Source organism: Schistocerca americana, chromosome 6, assembly GCF_021461395.2.
Source record: "Schistocerca americana isolate TAMUIC-IGC-003095 chromosome 6, iqSchAmer2.1, whole genome shotgun sequence".
NCBI lineage: Eukaryota > Metazoa > Arthropoda > Insecta > Orthoptera > Acrididae > Schistocerca > Schistocerca americana.
Window position 1 is genome coordinate 66,645,214 of NC_060124.1, and position 20,484 is coordinate 66,665,697.

At 39.7% G+C, this 20,484-nt stretch overlaps 1 protein-coding gene across 5 annotated transcripts in view; it reads right to left on the reverse strand.

Annotated features, from left to right (window-relative positions):
- Positions 1–344: 344 nt before the first annotated feature.
- LOC124619710 (rho GTPase-activating protein 17-like) overlaps positions 345–20,484 on the reverse strand; it is a 323,049-nt gene continuing 302,909 nt past the window's right edge. For 4 of the 5 annotated variants that reach the window (XM_047146270.1, XM_047146271.1, XM_047146268.1 and 1 more), the window contains 3 exons: positions 19,863–20,003; positions 8,005–8,131; positions 345–3,155 (listed from right to left, as the gene is read on the reverse strand). In XM_047146270.1, coding sequence (XP_047002226.1) covers positions 8,010–8,131; positions 19,863–20,003 — 263 coding nt within the window. In that variant the 3' untranslated portion in view covers positions 345–3,155; positions 8,005–8,009. The remainder of the gene's footprint in view (positions 3,156–8,004; positions 8,132–19,862; positions 20,004–20,484) is intronic. The other variant, XR_006980113.1, reaches the window with a different exon arrangement.

The following is a 20,484-nucleotide window of genomic DNA, read 5'->3' on the forward strand; positions in this document are numbered from 1 at the left end:
ACATGCACACTTGCTACCATTATGGAATCATGTGGTTATTCTGGAACTTAGCTCACTGATCTCTCTTGTGGTGTCTTTCATTTTCTTTGAATTACATTGCCAGTCTAAATTCTGTGTGTGTGTCTTTTACTCAAACTGCAAACTGATTCCTGTTTTATTTGCTGCTCTTATTACAATTCTTTTTTTAATTTAACATTTCGTCCCAAGCAATACTTACACTGGTATGAGTTTTGGGGCAAAAGCTGTTGTCCAAGGCAAAACTACCTCAGTTTTTGTGAGGATACACCATTATTTTGATGGTTTTTCTTATTATGGGAGATTTTTTGCTAAATAAAGACAAAATGTTAACACCACACATCTTTATTCTAGAACAATATCAAAGGACAACCATCATAAAACCGTTATTCGTAAGTGACATGGAATCTAGAGAATTTATAAATGTGTGGCATTTTACATACAGTACTGTCAGAGTATTCAGCAAACAGCTTATTGTCCTTACATTAGTATTTAGAGAGGCACATAACATATTTAAAAAAGTTGGCCATAGTACTATTTTAGACAATAAAAAGAGAGAATTGTTTCTTTAAATGCTATACTTGACTTTTTCAACAACAGGAACAAAATAGCAAAGTGGAAAGGCACTTTTTCCGTACAAATAGAAGCTCAGGCGGCATGTACAATGGTGAAGCTGTAAATTAAACTTGTTTCAATTAGAAGAAATTATTTCCACTTCTACTCTTAAATTTTCAAATGTATATTCAGAATATATTATTCCGTTTACAGAAACATATTGGCTCACTACTTCATAATATCAGAACACAAAGTGATGCATATCTTATACTGATTAAATGAAGTGAAATTGAATACTTTGTAATATACTGAGAGTCGGAATATACAATTATCGATTTTAAAGGGAGTGATACAACAACAAAGCAGAATGGTATTTTAAAACTCTTTGCACATTGTACTTCAAGGAAGATGTCACCAGTCAACAGTATCAAGAAGTATGGATTAAGAGACATGGTCCTTAAAGATAGCTGATGATTTCTTAACAGTGAAATTAATCAGTTCTTTCTTGGAAACGAAGTGTTTTATGCTACAAAACAACTACCACTGTCAGTCTCTGGAGAATAGTTATCCAGAAGGCTTGTGGGACATCAGTGGCCAGTAACTATGACACCTGCCAGGTCAGCTTCTTTATTAATCCCTACCCCTCTCCCACCACCAAGGTTGAGCAACTCAAAAGTGACAGTGCCACTTCTGCCAGCTACTGATCCTACAAAAGGGAAAATTTCGTGTATGCATAATTCTTCCCAAAGCTGTTATGTGCTATGCTGGGAACTGGCTTCATCAAAGTCCCCTCAGGCTACAAATATCTGATGTTGCCTGCAATTCCAGGTCAAGGAATAACATCCCAAACATCTAATATTCCCTGTCCCTGCTTCACTGGCCAACAAATCAGCCTTCACTGTCTGGAATCAGCTTGATCCAAATAACATTAACCGACAGCACACATTAAATTTTGACCTTACATGCTATTCCTGTCTTCTGTCTAAACATATATGTTCTCATAATATGTTGTTCAACAACCAGATTTAAGTATCACTCGTAACTAGTCTGCAATCTGCAAATCAGAGGTTCTTGTTTTCGCTTTTTCTTTCTTTGTTATCTACATCCAGACTAAAGCCCTGCCACAGAGGGGAGGGGGGGGGGGGGGGCAGAGACAGCACCTTAATCAGTACTCATTTCATCATAGGATCATCCTTAATTTCAACCTTGCAACCAAGAGCTACCTTTTAAAGAGGCCATGTTGATTGTCAGTTCGGTTGACTCCATCAACCTACCTTGCACCTGGTATCCTTGTGCAATACTGCATGGTCAAAGGGGACCATGCAGTTGTCCAAGGTATCACTATCAGTGCAGAAAGGAACTGCAATCAGATAATTATGTAGAATGTGTGCGCCAGTCCAACATTTTCTTGGATTTTGAGGAAATAATAAATGTTGCATGAACTTTATTTGGGCTCTTCTTGCAGTTCACAAGTGACATCTCATTTCCACAATTATCTGGAGTTGCAATGTTGATATTACTTCCATATACGAGCAGCACATTTTCTATGCAAGCACACAGTCTCCTGAGATGAACCTAAAGTCAAAATTTTAAATTTAAGTTTTCATAATATTACATTCTATAACAATGTACTTCTAAAAGAACGCACTGGGAATTAGCATTGCCTGTCAAGTTAACTACAGCTCTGGAATTAGTGAAGTCAGATAGGATGGAGGATATTGCTGGGTATGTTCAACCACACACAAGAAATATGAGCAAATTAGTTTTTTCTAATAAACAAACACACAAATTTACAAGCTTCCACTTCAAACAAAATTTTTTGAGCTCCTGTAGTTGCTAATAAATGCATAACAAAAATATTTATTGAAAGTTTCCTTTCTAGACTTCTTTAAGATTGTTTACATAAGGGTCATTTGTTATATGACTAAAAAGACCTACTCCCTACAAAAATGCCATATTTAATTTAAAATAGCCATCAAATGTCCATACACATTAAATTAACAATGTGTAAAATGACTCATTATAAATGACATTCATTAGTGTAAACAGTCTTGCAGTGTAATACAACCACTATGGGAGTCAGAAAAGAAACTTTAAACTAATACAAAATAAAATTTTATATAAGACAATAATTGCACATATCACATTCAGTATTTATAGGATAAATACTGTTATCCAGTCAGATTGCATAGGACACATCCACAAAAAGAGATGTATTTTACAAAAAGATATTAAATTATAATCACAGTATATATGCAAAGAAACTACAAATTTGAACTACTTTACATTCATAAATATACAGTTCTTTTAACATTCTGTCGGGGTACAGTTTTCTATAGTAACCAACCTCAGTTGTGTTCAATATGTTACATCGCTAATTTACAAGTTACAATGAAACAGAAGGGTACAACAACGGTCTGCACCAAAGTTCCTGAGTCTTTGCTATCATGCTGGATCTTTTTGTGGTTTGCTTCGTTTATATTTTATATTACCCATATACATTATGAACGTAAAAAAATGCTTTTGATGGTTACAAATGCTTCATTTGGTATAAGGCAGATGAGCTTCCTGCAAGCTCTTGAAATCTGCAACAGAAGAACACTATGGACACCTCATTTAGATAATTCAAAATACACACATCACAAGCTGCATTACATGCTCCTGCATAAGAAATTGTATATAGGAAGGTTGTTATAATCATGAATATATGAAACTGTTTGTGTTTCTGAAGACAGTAGATCAGGCAGGACAAATACAGGACAGAATTTGGAGGGGGTTAACAGTGATACAGCAGGTAACAAATTGTAACACAACATGTAATGTAATGTCTACCTAGCTGATATACTATGGTTGCAGTTGTTTACCTATATAACGATTTAGTAATCGAGAATATGAATCTGCTTGGAGAGTTTGTTATCTCTCTTTTTGCTTGTAACAAATTCCTGGAGAGTCAGCGCACCTCTTGAGAGATGAGTCGTCAATTGCAATATCACCGTGAGGATGAGCTACCTGTGTCGGCTTTGTGTATGTTCCTTGTGCTGTCATCCTGAATTTGAGTAATGAAGCCCACCACCAAATAACTGCACACAACATTACAAAACACTGTGACATTGATGCAAAACAGAAGAAGAATACTGAAATTTAATCAATTTCACTCTAATCTCAGAACTTGAGCTGTATGAGGGGTGTTCAAAAGAAAGGTACAAAACAACACTGTGGTCATAATTAAAGTCTTTATTCAAAAGCAGTCACCAGAGGCCAAGCAAAAGTATACCACTGTTTCATGAGCCTTAGGATTCCCTGTTTCCAGAAGTCCTGTGGCTGTGACAGGAGCTAGTCGTCCATTGTGTCCTCCTGTTCGTCATTCGAACTGAAGAGCTTCCCTTTGAAGTTTTTTTCAGCAGACTAAACACACGGAGGTCTCAGGGCGATGTGTCTGGGCTGTAGGGTGGATGCTCAAGCTGCTGCCACTTGAACTTGGCCATTAAACTTTGTGTGACCTCGGAGATGCGTGGATGCACATTATCATGGAACAGAATGGGACCAACTAAGGGACAAATTAGTAAAAGCCACAACAGAAGTCACCCCACTAAATAAACAGAAAGTACCTGTGACCAAGCGATCGCAAAGAGACAAGCAGCTTGGCTAAGATGGAGCTCACAAAAGTCCGAAACAAATAAGGAGTAATTCATAGAACAGTGCAGGCTAACTGCCAAAACCACAAGGCGGGTTAAACATCAGTACACTCAGGACCAATTGACTCAATTACACGAAGACTTCAAGAAGAATAACACTAGAAACTTTTATTAAACCTTCAAGCGAAACCTTAAAAGCGATGCCCCACCCAGCTCACACTTCAGAAGACCAGATGGAAACATAGCCTATAATGACAAATACAACTGCCGCATATTGGCCAAATATTTTGAGAATCTCAACTGTGAGTCCCCTAAAACCTCCTTTATCTATCAAGACAGTCCCAGACAAACAAACTCTCACTCTCCAACAGAAAAAGTAGTAAAATACATAACTCAGTCCCTGAAGAATAACAAAGCACCAGGAGAAGACGTTATAGTTGCAGAGCTGTGGAAGCAGGCTGATATCCTACAGAACATTTGGGATACTGAGAAGTTACCAGATGACTGGACATCTGATCTGATCCATCCCTTACCCAAGAAGGGTGATTTGACTGACATCAACAATTATAGAGGGCTCTCATTGATACGTTCCTATAAGATATTATCTAAGGCATTATTGAACAAAATTGGACTCAAAACTTGGAGATTATCCAGGTGTTTCTAGAAAAGGATGTTCTTGTGCTGAGCAGATCCTTAACTTGAAGCCAAATTAAACTAGCAAATAAACAGTACATAGTTACTTTCGTTGACTTCAAGAAAGCATACAATACAATAGGCAGACATACCCTTATGAGAATTTTGCAGGAAACTGGCCTGGACCAAAAAACCCACAGCCCTATCCAAAAGACCCTGAGTAACACTAGGTCACGAGTAAAGTTCACAGGAACACTTTCAGAAAGCTTTGAGATGAAGACAGGAGGTTAGACAGGGAGATGGACTTTCACTTCTTCTCTTCAACAGTGCGCTGGACAAGGTGACCAGAGAGTGGCAAAAAGAAATGGAAGTACAAAACAGACCGAGCAGTATTTACCTGGGAAACAAACAGAAGGCACTAGTGGTAGACTGTTTAGCCTTTGCAGATGATCTGGCACTTACAGGAAGCCCAGTGGAAGTAGCAGTAAAGCAGCTCAATATGCTAAAACTCCAGGCTGCCAAGGTAGGACTTCAATTGTCACTAGAAAAGACAAAATACCTCTCCAACATCAGTGATACTCTCAGCGAACTACAGCTGGGACAAGGTCAAATAGAGAAAGTTGACACATTCAAGTATCTAGGAGAATGGTTGGAACCTAATCTATCAGAAGGAACGGCACTAGCAACTCGGATTAATATGTAACAATTAGCATATCGATTAACCAGGAACATCTATAATAAGAAATGCCTACCTTACAATTCCAAACTAAAACATTACCAAACAGTTATCCGCCATGAAGTCCTATATGCCTCAGAATGCTTGAATCTGAACAGGAAAGGCTTGACAGATAAACTAGAGAGTCAGGAGAGGAAGACCTTGAAAAAAATTCTGTGACAGGTCAAAACAGATGGTGAGTACAGAAGACAACCACACCAGGATCATGGTCCTTAGCTGGCCCCTTCAAAAGAAGAAGAGGAGGAAGAGGAAGAAGAAGAAGAAGAAGAAGAAGAAGATGTCATGCTGTGTTTCTAAATTGTGGATGGAAGAAGTTGTTGTATCTTAGTGGATAATATACAAAGATTATTCCAGAAGAAACACTTCTGATTTACTTGAGAAGGTTATTCATTTGTTGAAGTATTTTGAACACTGCAATGCTGTAGTAGTCCAATTAATTTGCAGTAGCACAGTCACAAGATAATTGTATTTCATGTGGATTTGTTCAGAGCTACTAGAAGTCAACAAACTCTACTCTGAACACGAACACACACACACACACACACACACACACACACACACACACACACACACACACACAGAGAGAGAGAGAGAGAGAGAGAGAGAGAGAGAGAGAGAGAGAGAGAGAAAGAGAGAGAGAGAGAGAGAGAGAGAGAGAGGGGGGGGGGGGGGGGGGGGTACAGCAAAGAAGTCCCTGATTTCAAAATTAAATATCTCAGAAATTAAGATCAATAACAAGTGCAACAAGAGGTACGTTTATTGTAAAAGCTGTAAGAACTTTATACAGAAGTTCCAAAACAGTTCGAAAAGCTGATGACTGATGGCATTGTACACTGTGCAGTTTGTACAGTATCAGCATGCATAACTAAATTCATCCTCTGCAAGCACACCACAGTGTTTTTGAAATGTCCACCATTCGCTGGATGGAGGCAGCACAAAGCAAAAATGAAATTTGACATCACATCTAGCAGTGTCTCATTCGAAATGGATTCAGATGCCACACAAGACTGCTGATTCTAGATCGTCCAGAATGGCAGGATGGTTGTTGTAGACAGTGCCTTTTAATGTGCCCCACAAAAAGTGGTCACAAGAAGTCAGATCAGGCGAATATGGAGGCCAATCCAACCCTGCATCAGTAAATTTGCAATACTCCAACACAATGACTCTATTTCTGCAGTATTTATCATTGGTGATACGTAGTCTAGCCCTATCTTGGGTGAACCACTCAGTGCCTGGTGTGGTGACAAATTGTTCAAAAACTGCAATGTGATGTGCACTAGTGATCATTTCTTGCATGAAAACAGAGCCAATAATGCCTGTGCTGTATACTGCTGCCGAAACAGTAACTTTGGGGAAATGCGGTTGTTTCACTTCAGACAAATGGGAGTTTTCAGAACACCAAAATCACCAGTTTTGCTTATCACAACTCCGTTCACTTGGAAGTGAGCTTCATCTGTGAACCAGAAGTAACCAATGCCAAATCCTTCATTATCAATCACTGTGAGAATCTGAATCGTGAAGTCAGCCCTCTGTGACACAGCTCGTACAGGTATGACCTGATGGCTTCATATTTTGAATGGAAATGTGTTGGCCCTGCGTCTACACCTTCTGAGTGCTGGAAAGCTCAAACCAGTCTCTGCTGCAATTCTTCCAACGGATTTCCTTGGATTTTGCTGAATAATTCCAGAAACCATGGTGACATTTTCAGGAGGAACGACAGTTTGCCTGGGGCCAATGTTCCCTTCTATTATAAGCCGCACTGTCTTTCCATTGGAATTTGGTGAAGAGCTTGCGTATGGTTTTCACATTGGGTCTTTTTGGAACATTAAATTCTATTTGAAAACTGTGCCTTATTGCCTTAGGACTGCGTTCCAAACCATGGCATTCCATTAGCAAAAAAAGATGTTGTTAAATGAAATACATGATTTCAACCTCTTCCTCCAGTATGCTAACCTCCTTTCAAGTTTCAATGGTGGAACTAATTGCTATGAGCTGCGGCACACTATTTATAGGTAATAGGTAGTGCGATTACAGCACCATCTATTAGCAGCTTTTCGACTATTTTGAAACTTCTGTTTAGCTTCCATATAACATTCTTTCACAATAAACATACCTTTCATTGCAATCATTTATAGATCTTATTTAATTTTGAAATTACAGACTCCTTTGCTGGATGCACTGTATACATCTAACAGGGGCACACTACAATAGCTAAAGTGAAATGGAAATTTACTTGTGAATCTGACTAGCTGGGTAACTGCAGGGACCAATAGGAAGCAAAGAAATCAAATCAGCACCAGGACAAATACGTTTTGATTACTTACAAAATTGTTGCAGTTACTTCATTTAACTTCTCTTTGTGAGAACACACAAATACTGCCATTATAAAACTGAGACACACACTACCTCGAAATGTCCCTACATTCTTACCAATGTCAAAGATCTGTGCTCTCTATGCTGTCTCTGCGAGGTGGTGGCTGTGGAGGTGGAGGTCCAGGTCTTGGTGGCTTTGTTGGTGGTTTGAGAGAACTCACTGTCGATTCAGTACAGCTCACAGCTATAAACATTAAAACAAATTACTCATGGAACAAGACCAACTACTTAAAATATTAAAGGTAACATGATAAATAATGAGCAATTTATAGTATAATAGCACACATAATAGAACAGTATGCAAGTAGGCCTGTTTATGATAAGCAGACACTGTGAGCTCATAACTACCCAACTGTTGCTGTTGTGATCTTCTGTCAAAGACTACTTAGGTAGCTCTTCAGACTAGTCTACCCTGTGCAGAACTCTTCATCTCCAAGTAAATACTGCAACCTACTCCTTCTGAATTTACTTACTGTGTTCATCTCTTGGTTTCCCACTACAGTTGTTACCCCTATACTTACCTGTGTTACACAACTGATAACTCTGCAATGCCTCAGGATGTGACCAATCAGTCAGTACCTTCTTTCAGTCAAGTTGCACCATAAATTTCTTTTCTCCCGAATTATGATTCAGTGCCTCTTCACTCGTTTTTCAGCTTATCCACTTCATTTTCAGCATTCTTGTGTAGCACCAAATTTCAAAATCTTCAATTGTCTTCCTGTCTGGAACAGCTTACCTTCCATGTTTCACTTCCATACAAGGCTGTATTCCAGACAGATACCTTAGGAAAAGGCTTCATAGCACATTTAGTTCTTTTTTTCAGAAATGTTTTCTTGCTATTGTGAGTCTGTATACTATATTCTCTCTTCTTTGGACACAGCCGCTTATTCCGCTGTCCAAATAACAAAAGTCATCTGTTAGTGTCTCAAAGCTTTGCCTAATTTAATCTTGCTTCATACCATTACCGTCATTTTACTTTTATTGATTTTCATTTTACAACTTCCTTTAAAGACAATATCCATTCCATTCCATTCAATTGCTCTTCCAAGCCCTTTGGCCCCTCTGACAGAATTACAATATTATCAGTAAACCTTAAAGTTTTATTTATTCGCCCTGAATTCCCTTTTTCCCTTTTCTACTTGCTCAACATATAGACTGGATAACATCGGGGATGTACAGATCAGACAACATTGGGGATAAGCCTGTCTCACTCCCTTCTCGTCCGCCTTCGGTAGCTGAGTGGTCAGCGCGACAGAATGTCAATCCTAAGGACCCAGGTTTGATTCCTGGCTGGGTCAAAGATTTTCTCCGCTCAGGGACTGGGTGTTGTGTTGTCCTAATCATCATTATTTCATCCCCATCGACGCGCAAGTCGCCAAAGTGGTGTCAAATCGAAAGACTTGCACATGGCGAACGGTCTACCCGATGGGAGGCCGTAGTCACACGACATTTTTTACTCCCTTCTCAACCACTGCTTCCATTTCATGTCCTTCAACTCCTAAAATTGCAGTCTGGTTTCTGTACAAGTTGTGCATAACCTATGGTTCCCTGTATTTTACCCCTGCGACCTTCGGAATTTCAGAAGCTGTAGTTCAGTAAACAATATCAAAAGCTTTCTATAAATCTACAAGTGCTATAAATGTAGGTTTGCCATTCTTTAACCAACCTTCTAAGGTGTGATATGGCTGCTAATATTTTCTATATAAATGATCTGGAGGGGGGTGGGGGGGGGGGGGGGGGGGGCAGTAATCTGTGGTTTTCTGCTGATGATGCTGTGGTGTATGGGAAGTCGTTGTAGTTGAGTGACCCTCGGAATGTACCAAACAACTTAGACAAAATTTCTGTGATAAATGGCAGCTTGTTCTAAATCTAAAAAAACATAAGTTAATGTGGATGAGGGAAACGTAAACCTGTACTGTTTAGATACAGCATTAGCAGTGTCCTGCTTGACACAATAATGTCATTTAAATATCTGGGTGTAACACAGCAAACCAATATCAAATGGAACATACATATGAGGATTGTGGTAGGAAATACAAATGGTCAACTTTAGTTTATTGGAAGAATTTTGGGAAGTGTGGTTCATCTGTAAAAGAGACTGCATATAGGATGCTATAGGGCATTTAAAATAAGATGCGACTTTTGACATTTTGGTATGGAGCGAGTGGAGGGAAGCATAGTTGCCGGTGTGTGCACGGCACATCAGCAGCTCATTCGAGAGTGAGCTGCGATCTTTCCCAAACACTTTTTAAAGAAGCCAATGGGTAATAAACTCACATTCTCAAACATCTTAAAGTTTAATTATTCAGTTTCATGATGCAACGCCTATCATTTCCTTAATGGCCATAGTTATTGTGATATTTCATTAGTAGGTAACTGCTGCTAGTACTGCTAGAAATTCTTAATTTGCAGTGAAAAATAGGTGTTGCTATAAATTTGTGTTTGGTGATTGTTAGGTTATATATTGCTGTGTATTAAATGAAGATAATATATTTGTGGGTCACCAAATGTGGGTATTGGAGAAAACAATTCCTTTATTCCCACATATATTTAGCAATAACTTAACACTACACACATGAATGAATTGTGTAGACATGAACAGCACAGAATAACTAACAAAAGCTAAGTCAAAGAATAACTATATCACTGCACGTAAATTAACACTTCAGGGAATGTTTATGAAGCACTGTACACTTGTAGGGATCGATTTTCAGAAACTCCCCCCTTTAATGCTAACGATACCGCAGATTAAATTTCACACGCCGTCCAGCTCTTGTAACTACTACTTTCTTGAAACCGGGTGGTGCGTCACATGTGTCAGTGGTTGTGTCAGGGAATGGTGTAGTAGTCCTCGACGTCGGTCTTGGTGTTGCAGTGACTGGTGTTCGCTGAACGTTGTGGTGTTCATGGGGTACAGGAACACATCTTGTAGCTTCTCCTGTCTTCTCTGGTTTGTGTTCAGTGGTAGCTGTGGTGTCTGTTGCGTCCAGAAATGCAGGCTTGATACGGTCCACTGCAACTGTGCTGGGTGTACAGTTAATCATTATACGGAAAGTATTGGTATCCTTACTGACTACCAGATATGGTCCGTCATATGGTGGCTGCAGTGGTTTACGCATAGTATCATTGTGTAAGAATACATGCGTGCACTTGTCTAGCTCCGCAAAAACGAACGAGTGTCTTCCAAGCTGGTTTCTAGGCATTGTTGGTCTCAATTGGTGTATATGCTCTCTTAATCTTGTGGCGAATTCTGAGGCTGTGATTGTATCATCTGTCATGCTGTGCAGAAATTCTCCAGGTAGGCGTAACGTTTGTCCATACACCAGTTCTGCTACTGTTGCTTTCAGATCACTTTTGAATGACGTTCGTAGACCCAAAAGTACGATAGGTAGTCCCTCTGTCCAATTCGGTGTTGCGTGACATCTCAGTGCTGCCTTTAACTGTCGATGAAGGCGCTCAACCATGCCATTTGATGCGGGGTGGTATTCCGTGGTGCGTATGCATTTCGTACCTAATAACGTAGCCAATGCTTTGAAAACGTAGGCTTCAAATTGTCGTCCATGATCAGTTGTAATTCTCAGTGGAACTCCAAACCGAGCAATCCAACCACGAAAAAATGTTTGAGCTATAGTTTCTGCAGTGATGTCCTTCATTGGAAATGCCTCAGGCCACCTAGTAGATCTGTCAATCGCAATGAGGCAATAACTGTAGCCTTCCGATGTCGAGAGTGGGCCGATGATGTCAACATGCACATGGTCAAAATGCTGATTTGGTGGAAGAAATGTGCCTAATGGTGTCCTGATGTGCTGTGTGATTTTATTCCTCTGGCATGCCAAGCATTGCTTTACAAATGTTTTACAGTCTGTGTGCATACCTGGCCATACAAATTTTTGTTTGACCAATTTGAGTGTGGCTCTTACTCCTGGGTGTGACAGATTGTGCACTGATGCAATTGCTTGTATTCTGAATGGCTGTGGCACAAATGGACGTATCTTCCCTCTTGCTACGTCGCAGTACAACTCAATGGTTGCTTCAGGAAATGTCACGATCTGTAGCTTCAATCCTTTTTCTTGTTGCAATAGATCACGAACTCACTATCACATTGTTGCGCATGCGCGAGGGCATCGTAATCAATGGCCTTTGTCACTGCTTCCATCTGTGCGATGTCATCTGCTACTGTGGACACCACTGTATCACACCACTAGAGGTACGCACAGTCACAGGCGGCACACCATATATATACGATTACTGAAAGGATACCCCGAGATCACGTTGGGGTCACCAAATGTGGGTGTTGGAGAAAACAATTCCTTTATTCCCACATATATTTAGCAATAACTTAACACTACACACATGAATGAATTGTGTAGACATGAACAGCACGGGATACCTAACAAAAGCTAAGTCAAAGAATAACTATATCACTGCACGTAAATTAACACTTCAAGGAATGTTTATGAAGCAGTGTACACCTGTAGGGATCGATTGTCAGAAATAGGTCACTACATATTGAATCATTCTTTAAACTTGGATTTATATCACTGTCTGTTTCCAACCTTGAGAAAATGGAATGTATGTAAAGTGCTCCGTCACAAAATTGTGCATCAGTGAAAAAAACTAGAATGAAATATTCATAAATTCCTCATATTTCATAAATGGTCTGACATATCAAAACAAGATTTTGGCAAATAATAGCGCACAAACACAAGAGTGTTTTGCCATATGATTAATACGCGAAACTTCCATTCCTACTACGATATTCAAGTAACTACAGATTTTTTCAATGAAATAATATAATTACTGGGGGCCATCGATAGCTGATTAAATGAGAACTGCTGTGGGTTTTGTAACAATGTAAATGAAGAAGTTACATGTTTATTTTTAAACTGAGAATGGGCCATTTCATAACTATTGACCTGAATCACACTCAGTTGTTAGTTTAATAATACAGTATTTCCAGATTCTGTCACAATTTTAACAGCATTAGAATATTAGAGAGATGACTTTTTCTAGGCTCTAATGTGTTTCGACAAAATAAGCAGATTTTAACATGGTAACAACAGAAGCTACGTATTCCTCAAAACTCTTTACAATCCTTCATAAATCAGTGTCTCCTCAACTATCTTCTTGAGCCCATGAATGCATTCTTGGATGACTCTTTAACTGAAAATCACATATTCCAAAGTACTGCACACACAAAACAGTTGTTCACAATACCTGACGACCACAGAACACTTCAACACCAGAAAATATGACTTTACTATGGAGCTGACACGCGTTGATGCATCTAATGTGTGACACAACATTGTACTGTTTATTCATGATGTGGTAACAGGGGTGCTTTACCAGCAGAACCACAGACGGCTTGGTAGGGGAAGTCAGGCGCCACTGGTGTTACCTGGGCAATGGCGTCGCGTCCCCCTCCACTCAGCCAAACATCAAAAGTCGCAACGAATTTTAAATGTGCTATACTGCAACCTATTCTCAAGTACTGCTCAAGCATTTGGGATCTGCACCAGCTAAAATTAAAGGAAGACATTGAAGCAATTCAAAGGTGGGCTGCTAGATATGTTGCCGGTAGGTTTGAACAACACACAAGTATTACGGAAATGCTTCGGGAACTCAAAAACGAATTCCTGGAGAGAAGACATCATTTTTGAGGAACACTATTGAGAAAATTTAGAGAACCTGAATTTAAAGCTGACTGCACACTGATTCTAATACAATGCAGGGACCACAATGATAAGATACGAGAAATTAGGGCTCATATGGAAGCATATAGTGTGTCGTTTTTCCCTCGCTGTATTTGCAAGTGGAACAGGAAAGTACATGACTAGAAGTGGTACAAGGTACGCTCTGCCATACACAATACGGTGGCTTGTTAAGTATGAATGTAGTTGTAGATGCAGATGCAGATAAGCCATAGGGTCAGTACTGCCTCATTTCTCTGCAACCAAACTGATCTTCCCCTAGGACGGCGTGTGTTAGCATTTCCATTATTTTGTAAAAAATTCATGCCACTATTTTGTAACATGACTTTTGTTCAGCATCTGTCTTCTCTGGAATAGATATTATTACATACTTCTTGAAGTGTGGGTGTATTTCACCTGTCTGACACATCTCGCATACAGGAATGGTGGAATAGTTTTGTCATGGCTCGCTCCTTCAAGGATCTCAGTCATCCTGACAGTGTTATCGACTCCAGTGGTCTTGCTTTGACTTGAGCAGTTTAGTGCTCTGTCAAATTCCTCTTGCAATACTCTCTCCATCATTCCATCTTCATGTATTTTCTCTTCCCTTTCTCTAACATTGCCTCAAGGTCCATTTCTCTTATACAGCCTTTCTATAATTCCATTTCACCTTTTCCTTCTTTGCATAGTTCTGGCTTTGCATCTGAGATCTCCATATTCACATAGAAGCTTCTCACTTCTCCATGTGTGTCTCTTATTTTCCTATTGGCGGCATACATCTTTTCCGTAGTCAGCCACACACATACAGCCTTGCATTTGTCCTCCAGCCATACTTGCCATTTTGCACTTTCTGTCATGTCAGTCTCATTTTCTAGACTTCTGTACACCCTTTTGCTGCTTCATTTGATGCATTTTTATATTTTCTCCTTTTGCTTATTAAACTCAATATTGAATGAGTTATCATATTATCTAATACACAAAATAAGGAAATGGCAATCACTCACCTATACCAGATTGATTTGTGGAGCATAGAAACACACAAAACAAAACAGTTCTCACACTAACTTTTGAGCTCTTGCTATTTTTCTAGTAAAAGTATACACATACCTTCACAGACACCCAGATGTACACTTTTGCAGCCACAGCAAGACTGATAATTGACTATTGGTTACAAAATCAGACAGGGAAAGGGTAGGGAGGAATGCATGAGGCAAGGAAGGGGAGCAGGATAAAGTACGACAGGTCTTTATGACTCAGTGGCTGCACAGTGAGATAAAAGGAGTTCAGAGGGTAGAGCATATAAGAGCTACAGAGGGAGGGTGAGGGGCATGGGAGGGGAAGTGCTTTCAAATAGCCAGGAATCCTTCCTTTGGCAGTCGGACACCCAAAACCCACTGACTGATTCAGATCCATTGACAGCATTTTAGTGTTTTGGACTCAGCATAAGGACAACCCTTCCCTTTCCTCCATAACAATACCTACTCCCAAATCTGCTTTACCCAGTCTTTATCCATCTGCAGCATGTGGTCTAGTGGCTATCATTGCTGCCTCTGGAGCATGGGATCCCAGCTTTGATTCACGGCCAGATCGTGGATTTTCTCCGCTCGGGGACTAGTTGTTTGTGTTGTCCTCATCCTTTCATCATCATCTGGGAAAGTGGTGAGACTAGACAGTGAAAAATATAGAGAATTTGTACAGGTGCTGATGATAATCACCACCAGTCCATCTCAACTAAATGAGCTACCTTCCCAGATGTTGATCTCTGCTTCTTGGACGGTTCCATTAATATTTCTGTTCGTGTCAAGCACGTCAGGCATCAACAGTATCTCCACTTTGATAGCTGTCATCCATTCTATGTCAAGAAGTGGCTTCCTTAACAGCCTCACCACCCACTGATACCGCATCTCCAGGGCACAGCAGGAGTTGTCGAAACATAGGTAAATCTCATTACACATGATAGTTCTATTCCACAAAATCACCAAGCATAGAATTCGCATAAACTGAGAGTCATTTTATGTGTAAAATATGGGGTAGGCTCTTGTTTACTCACATATTAAGTCTAAAATAGCCAAATTTCTTAGTATTTTTACCAAAAATCACCATTTTCATCTTCCTCAAATGGATTTTAATGCAAAATTATTACAAATTAAAATTTAATACTGAAACATATGATAATACACTACAATCATTTTCATTAAGTCCCTCTACATCCTAAATAGCCTCTGGATCATCTACATTTGAAGAATGTGATGGTGCCATAGTCAGTTAAGCTTCCGTGATGGGTTTCTAACATGCAAACCCTGTGTAACTGAACTGTTCTTCCTAGGCACTTGACATTCATTCGAAGGGCCAACCTGTTTTACTGAAATGTTTGGCAGCTGTATGGTCTTCTTTGCCACTTGATTATGAAACGCTTCATAACACTTAAGAGAATGTTCAGCTTCTCTCTTCACTTTGCACTCCTTACTTCTTCAAAACATGTTCTCCAAAAACTTCATCACAGCGTTGATCATGCTGAAGGCCTCAGCCATTTTCTTCAGAGTCAGCTTTCTAACAGGCTGAACTTCCTCAACTTCTGTTTATGCTTCATTACTGTTCTCACTGAAAACTATAAAATCTTCATTGCTCATATCCTCAGAATGATAGTTTAGGAGGTCACAACAGCTCTTCATCAAAATCAGTGAATTTACCATGCTATATCCACAATTTCTCTTGCTGTAATTGTGAGTCACAGTTCACTTCATCTTCAAGTACTGACACAGCATTGGGCCACAGCTTCCTCCGTACACCATTCATACATTTTGGAGTGACGTCAAACGGAACACTCTGCTAACATCAATCGCCATCTTGATATTAAACAGTCACCAAAAATCTTGATGGCAAGTTTAACATTCGAACCACATTCTTATTTGAGTTGGATAAAGTTTTATGCAGGTAGTATCCCTTGAATGTAGACAAAATCCCTAGTCCATGGGTTGCAGGATGGATGTAGTGTTCAGTGACAGAAACAGGACTTGTTCTTGTATGACTCAATAATTGTAAGTGGTTGGCTGGAAACATTATCAACGAAGACAGAGAATAATTCTTAAAGGGATTTTTTTCCCCCCCTCACCATACATCCTCAGTTCTCTGTTCGGTTCATTAACAAAACAGTCACTGAAAATAGCAGCATCATCCAACCATTTTTATTCCATTTCCAATGAACTCTCAGCCTGCTCTTGTTACAAATGCTCTTAAGATTTTGAGAGTGGTAGATCATAATGGGTTTTAATTTGCAATCGCCTGCATCATTTCCTCTGAAAAGGGTACATTGGTCCTTGACAATCTTAAGTCCAGGTGTTGAATTTTCTTAAATACGAATGAACACACAGCTAGGCATTCATTTCCAAAATAAACACCTTTCATCAAGGTTGAGAACCTGCTTGGCATTTTTTTGACAATTTTTTTAGACGTCTTTTTAAATTCCTCATCTCAAACTTCATCTGCAACAGCTGCCTCTCCTGTCCTTTTAACATTGTGAAAGCCGAAATGATGCTTGACCTGATAAAACCAGCCTCAGTTGACCAAGAAAGGTGCTGAATTGTCCCCTTCTTTCATTAAATCTCCATACAAGCTCTCGGCTTTAGCTTGAATAGCATCTTCAGAGAGAGGCAAGTATTGTTGGTTGTTGTGCTCAATCCAGTGACAGCATTTTTTTTCCATTCTTTCTATTGCCTCCAAGCAAGATTTGGGCACTCTAATCACACTTAAGTTAGTTGAAGATGGAACGGTTTTTTGAACTCATTCCGCATTATCACAAACAGTTCTCACAGTGGATTGACTAAGTCCCAAAGCACATAGAATGTCGACAATATGCTCATCTTTCTCACAGCAATCTACTAAAGTTCTAGCTTTGTTCCTACTGAATACAACCTTCATACACATTTCTTTCCCTTGACAGGCACACTTTCTTTCCTTTTACCCAACATTTTAAAAACAGACCCTGTCAAGTGCAACTTCGCTGCTCTACTGACCTGAGCTGATAATCTATTTCTCAACAAACATGAAAGAAGATGCGAGTTGAGATGTGCTAATGCACTACTTCAGCCTACTGTTAACAGCTGGCAGCACTAGACTTAAAACTAAAGCTGCATACATGAGAAAATGCGGATAATGAATCCTCAAATAACAGGATCTGACTTGTATACTGATAACCTTTCCAGAGCCTTTACTGACAGACAATATTCTATCCAGCTCATCCATAAACAACTCTCCCATGCCATTTGCTCCTCTGACACCAGTAACTCTATCAACCAGCCACCAACCGGCACTCCTCTGGTCACTGAGTATCATCCTGGCCTTGAAAAGCTCAACCACGTCCTTCACCAGGGCTTCACTCACCTTTTGACAATCCCTGAATTGAGCGATATCCTATCCAAAATCCTGTCCACATTAACTATAGTAGTGTTCCGCTGCCCACCCAACCATACATTCTTGTTCATCCTATTCAAACCCTGCTCCAAATCCTGCCCTCCATGGGTCATCCTTCGTGGTCGGTTCACGTGAAAGACCTGCTCCGTACGACATACTCATCCACCACTCCTACCGCAGTCCATTTACAGGCATTTTGAACCCAATAAAGGACAGGGCCACATGTGAAAGTAACCATGTTATATATCAGCTGCTGCAATTACCCACATAATTCTATGTAGGTGTAACAAGTAACCACCCATCTACTCACATGACTGGCCACCTTCCAACTGTGGTGAACCATGAGTCTGACCATCCAGTTGTCAAACATGCTACTCACCACAACACAAATGACTTCAACAGCTGCTTCACAATGTGGGCCATTTGGATACTCCCTTCCAGCACAAGTTTCTCTGAACAGAGCAGGTGGAAATCGCCTCTACAGCATATCCTGTGCTCTTACAATCGTCCTGGCCTGAATCCCAGCTAACCTGTTTACCACTGCCTCATCTTACCTTGCCCCTCATCTCTTATGTCCACATCACTCCTTCCCCATCCAGATCGTGTACTGCCTTCTCCCCCCCCCCCCCCCCCCCCTGCATCAAGCACATGCATTATCTCCCTCTCCCCTCTCTCTTCAGTCCCTTCTCCATTTATTCCCCCTCTCTTTTCCACCCCTCTCCATTTTTCTCTCTTCCATGTCAGTTACCCTTTTCATCCCCAGCCTCCTCTCCTTTTTCCCTCCCTATCTTCCCTCCCCCACCCTCCATGTCTCTTATGTGCCTATATCTCTCATATGCCCTACATTATGAACTCCTTTCATCTTACTATGCAGCTACAGAGTCATTTGTCAAAAGATTTGCCTCACTTTACCCCACTACCCCATCCATACCTCATGTGTTCGTCCCTACCCCCTCCCCACCTTCATCAGTGAGGCAACTGCTTTCAATAATAGATAATCAATAATAAGTCTCACTGTGGCTGTGGGAATGTTATGTTTACAACAAAATTAGAAAGAGATCTAAAGCTACAGTCAATGCTGCTTTCCGTTATGTGTTTCTAATGTTCCACACATCTGTTCACATAACTGTATGGGTGTTTTCCCTTATTTTACATACTATTCCATTGAGGAATTTCCATTATTGTTACAAATTATCTCATATTAACACAACTGCTCATAGATAAACTTAACTGAATCATAAAAAGACAACTACATGCTGTGTATGGGAGGTGTCAAATGGTGTAGAGACTCATAAGCTGACATTATACACTGTAGTTGTGTAGACGAGGTGTCAAATTGTGTATAGGCTCATAAACTGATGTTACATATTGTAGCTCAGTTTTAAACTTGTGTTCTTGTTCAGATAAGAAAAGAAAGCTGTTTTCTGCTCAGCTATTGGGCTTAGTGGCACAGTGTCAGGAGAATGTGTGTTAAGTTTTCTGCTTTCCCATGTTACGTTACATAAAATATATATTATGAGGGGGAATCAGTCTTGCATTCCTACCTCTCTCTATAATGCTTGAAAATAAACAGGTGGTAGCAGAACAAAGATTTCAGTCTAACTGATTTGGAGTTGAGCTAAGAGATCTCACACACTTTTAAAATGGTAGCAATGGCTGGGTTTCATAGTGAGCATCCTACAGTTACAAGTGAAATCTCTGTTTCTTGTATAACACTGCTGTAATGTCATATAAATCAGACAATTATATAACTTCTCTGCTTGCAATAGTCACAGAAAATGTAATGAAATGTGAATGCACAGAATACTTGCTTACATGGGTCACTGTGGAGACTGACGTCATTTCCTTTCGAGAGTGTACTGGGATAACCAGATTCTCCGTTTTCTTTCTCCACGTTGCTATAAACTTCCTCAGTTTTTGAGGGTCTTTGAGGCCTTTCTGGGCACTGATCTCTATCTGCAACCATGTAAAAAGACATTTTACTAATATACTTGCCTTTATTCAGAACTTATGTGTAAAGTAAATCATTTGTCACTCTGGAAAAAAAGGTCCATTTCCACTCATTACAACAAAATGGAATTACTTTATCATTTAAATTCTCTCTCTCTCTCACACACACACACACACACACACTCTTCCTTGGCTGTTTTTGGTTACCACCATCCAGGTGAATGAGAAGTACTTTATAGAAAAAGTGACTATAGAGAATGAACTTCCCAGTTAGGTGGAAATCCAACATACATCAAAAAAGTTTTATTGTCTTCTAGAGAAACAGCACTTGTAAGACACTTGAAAGAAAAGAATTTCTCCCTTGTAAAGGAAGGTAACAAAACATTCCCCTTTCACTGTGTATACATAACATCCATATTAAAAAATGAACACTTGATTTGATTTTTATTGATTCCAGATATTCTGTTGTGTGTTGTTACACGTGGAT